At 34.2% G+C, this 3,864-nt stretch overlaps 1 protein-coding gene and 1 pseudogene across 1 annotated transcript; both read right to left on the bottom strand.

The window, feature by feature from the left end:
- On the bottom strand, window positions 1–70 carry LOC124944217 (annotated as a pseudogene).
- Window positions 71–1,243: 1,173 nt separating this feature from the next.
- On the bottom strand, window positions 1,244–3,072 carry LOC124943242 (monoacylglycerol lipase-like). The gene is made up of 7 exons (XM_047483782.1): window positions 2,570–3,072; window positions 2,456–2,494; window positions 2,288–2,358; window positions 2,143–2,207; window positions 1,974–2,063; window positions 1,754–1,846; window positions 1,244–1,658 (listed from the first exon to the last, which is right to left on the bottom strand). Exons 1-7 carry the CDS (start codon window positions 3,070–3,072, stop codon window positions 1,257–1,259), a joined length of 1,263 nt encoding a protein of 420 aa, XP_047339738.1. The 3' UTR covers window positions 1,244–1,256.
- Between the last annotated feature and the right edge of the window lie 792 nt (window positions 3,073–3,864).

Genomic DNA, 3,864 nt, shown 5'->3' on the forward strand with positions numbered 1-3,864 from the left:
ACGTATCAGATATTAAACTGATAAGAACAGATACTACACTTGATCTTAGCCAAAAGGCCGAGAAAGGTATGCCTATTCTTGTTCATAGGCTCTACTTTTATACACTCGCATCTATGTGTTCCTTGCCGTCATCGACCGATGTGGGACAAAATGTCTCTATATCAATTTTTTCATTACTTTTCAAAACCAAAAGACGCAACAATAAAATATTGGAGAATAAACATTTTCTCTCATGGTTTTAAACCATCCACGCCTTAACAAGCTCACAAATCCATTTTTGCTATTTTCACTCCAATGTAATTGTTAAGATTTCTCCAATGTGAAGAAAATAGAAAACATTTTCCCTAACAAGTTAGTGCTTAGTTGTTTCAAATATTTTACACAATAAAACACATTTTCACGTACTAAAATTTCTCGAATAAACTCTTTCCTTTGTCACCAGTCTCCTCAAAAGAACCGACCAAAGAATAAAATTGTGTCTTTACATAATTAAATAGTACCAAACCACTTTTCCACCGTGATACTTCGTCATTTATCATTCTAGTCATTTCTAATGATTGGGGGTGGAGATTTTGTTATCCAACCCCATTTTCTAAACTAGTCAATCTAAATAATAGTAAATATACGAAACTCGTCACTATTCATTGACTTCAAAGCCGTGTTAATCTTATAGTTGATACAAGTTATGAGGATTATTAGTTCAGTCTTTCCAATTCATTATGCGTTGAATTGTTGTTTTAATTAAATCATTCGACGTTTGTGTAAATAATATTACACTAGATGCGAGTATATATTGAAGGAAAAAAAAGAAAAAAAGAAGGACTTTTAATATTTTGAATGGGCAGAATTTTGAATTTATTTGATGTATTTATATTTGACTTGTATTCACAAACAAACAATTTATTAATCAGATAGCACATACTTCCTAAAGTTGGATGCAAGGTTTATCTCATTATAGAATAATAGTTCTACTTTTATACACTGTCATTTTAGTTGTCCTATTAGTCTTCAACCAATGTGGAACAAAAAAATGATATTTTTTCTTTGACTTATATTTGAAAAAGCAATCAATATGGAGACATAAAATAATAAAATTTGTATGGAGATGAGAACTGAATGTTATATATAAGCATTTTTGTAAGTATGTAATATATATACATTCAAAACATGAATAAATATATTCTCCATATCTTCTTCTCCAAAGAATTTTCATTTATATCCCCATTTTCTTCAATTAATTGGCTTTCATTAAACATTTAAACTCTCAAGTTTAGCCAATCTACTATATCCTTGGCAATCATTTCACCTTCAGGTTCAAACAGTATATCATGCAAAAGACCCTCCAACAATCGAATCGATTTGTCAGATGAAGATGCCTCATCATATAGCTTTTGTGAAGCCAATGGATCTGTAATACCATCAACTGTACCATGAAGTACAAGAAATGGGACTCTAACCCTCCTCAGATTTTGCTGCAAGTAGGCTGATATTCGTAGGAGTTCATACCCGGTTCTTACCCGGATTGAACCTGTGTACACTAACGGATCTGAATACTTTGCTGCCAATGCTTTAGGGTCCCGTGAAACTGCTGCTCCTTGTTTGTTTGCAGCACTCAGTTGGTACCTTGGAAATAAGAAGGAAAATACAGGGGCAAGCATCTGCCATAATAAACAACTGGATTATTAGAATTGAACTTGGATAATGTAATGTTATGTACTAATGTAATGAGAAATGAAATGGGTAGTATTCTTACTGTTAGAATTGGATGGGTTGGTTGAACTCCTATTGCAGGGGATGTAAGTATGATTCCAGATACGCAAGCTTCGATCTTTGGATCAAGCACACACTACAAACATAAGAAACCAAGGAAATATCAACCAATTGATGATTCTAAATGTAACTCAATATTAATGGTTTCATGTTAATGTGTTTCAAAAATTAAGTGACAACATTTTACATGCTCAATCAAATACCTTAAGGATTATAGCGCCACCAGTGGAGTGTCCAAAGCAAAAACATGGAAGTCCTGGATTATCAGCTATAGTTTTCTTCAGAAATGATTTCTAAATGACAAAACAAAACAAATGGTCAAGAAGAATCCCCTTATTTCTCATTGAGCTAGTTGAGTTATCACAAACTTACTGTGTCGCAAACAACATCATCAAGCGAATGAACGTAAGCATGGAGACCGTCACTTCCACCATGTCCTAAATTAGGAAAAAAAGATTTTGCTGTCAATTGTCATTCATCATTCAACATTCAAGCTTATAGGTTTGTTGTATCTTACCAATCCAATCAATTCCATAAACCTTATACCCATTTGCATTTAGAAGCTTTGCGAATTTCTTATATCTCTCACTGTTATACAAAACCAAATTCACATGTCTCTAATTAACAACTAGTAAACATTCTAATAGAGAAATCGTCTGAAGAATGATTAATTTCTAACAACAACCTGTGTTCATTCAATCCATGCATAATCACCACAATCCCCCTGTAATTACATTTAAATCATTCAAATAATTGTATGAATTTGTGTAAAACCAAGGTCAAAAACACGATTACTCACTTAATAACATCGCCAAAAACCGGAGTCCACGATTGCGTAAACAAAGTATCACCTCTAGGAGTAACATGAAAAGAAAACTCTCTCCCCGTCTTCTCATCTCCACTTTTCACCACCCTCTGAATCGCAATCGATCTCCTCAACATAACATCCTGATCAACCGCAGCCAATACAATCGAACTACTCTTCCACGGTACATTCGCCGGCACCCTAACAACAACCGGCACTTTCTTCCTCTGAATTCCACCTCCACCTCCACCTCCACCATTCCCACAACCGCCCTTCTCCTGTTTCTCATCTCTACATTTCTCCGCCGTAGGCGAAGATGATGAAGGCGACCCAAATCTAAAAATTCTCCCTCGAAATGGAGCCACAAGTAACATTAAAAAAGCACCCACAAGCATCAACAGACTTTTCAACAATCGAGGTGAGAATAAAGCATTGACACGCCCACTTGCGCCCGACGTTAACATTACCGGCGGTTGAGCTTCTCTTGCCGTTGCCATCGGCTAAATAATCAAAAAAATGAAAACCCACCTCAGGTAATGTAGATCGTGGATGGATTGGATGATGAAAAGGTTGAATGAGAGAAGGAAAGAGAATTCCTTGAGAAAATGATGAGAAAATGTGAGTTTATGTTTAGGGATTGAACAACGCCGAATAAATTACCATAAATGTCTGAGGACAGGATAGGATCAAAGATCAGGATAGGGATAGGGATTGAAACGAAGAAGGATTAGATACGTATAATTTCTTCTTTTTCTCTTTCTCTGGTTTGTTTGGGCAGATGAAGAAGAAGATGGTCGGTTGAGCTCGTAAAGCGGTTATAATGGAAGGGAAGGGGGCGGCAATCTTCTAATAGTATGGAAGAATGTTTGAACGAGTCAAAGATGGACACGTGTCTTTGTCTTTATTATTTCACTTTTGACACGTATGTTGTAGCTTCTTTGAATTTTTATTAATAATTGTGTAATAAGATTTGATAGATAGATAGATGGAAGAGATAAATTAAAAAAATTGGAAGATGGGTATTTTTTTATATTATTATATTGGGTTTTGGTTAACGTGAAATTTAATACCTTTGTAGATATTTTGTTAATTTGATTTGGGATTGTTTAAATATCTTATTAGATTATTTAAAAAATTGTGTTATGTATAGGGTTAGGAGAAATTATGTTATTGGTGAAAACTAAAAAGTGGAGATCGAATTTGAGTTTGTGTGGATTTGAAAAAAAAATTATGAATAAAACTAGAGTTAATAAAAGTAAGTTTTTTTTTAAATTAGATAAATATATATT

This window comes from Impatiens glandulifera, chromosome 6 (genome assembly GCF_907164915.1).
Source record: "Impatiens glandulifera chromosome 6, dImpGla2.1, whole genome shotgun sequence".
Classification (NCBI taxonomy): domain Eukaryota; kingdom Viridiplantae; phylum Streptophyta; class Magnoliopsida; order Ericales; family Balsaminaceae; genus Impatiens; species Impatiens glandulifera.

Coding starts and splice junctions, on each gene's coding strand:
- LOC124943242 (XM_047483782.1), bottom strand. CDS start 3,072: ATGGCAACGGCAAGAGAAGCTCAACCGCCGGTAATGTTAACGTCGGGC. Junction 2,208..2,287: donor TTATGGAATTGATTGGATTG/GTAAGATACAAC, acceptor TTCCTAATTTAG/GACATGGTGGAAGTGACGGT. Junction 1,847..1,973: donor GTGGCGCTATAATCCTTAAG/GTATTTGATTGA, acceptor TTATGTTTGTAG/TGTGTGCTTGATCCAAAGAT.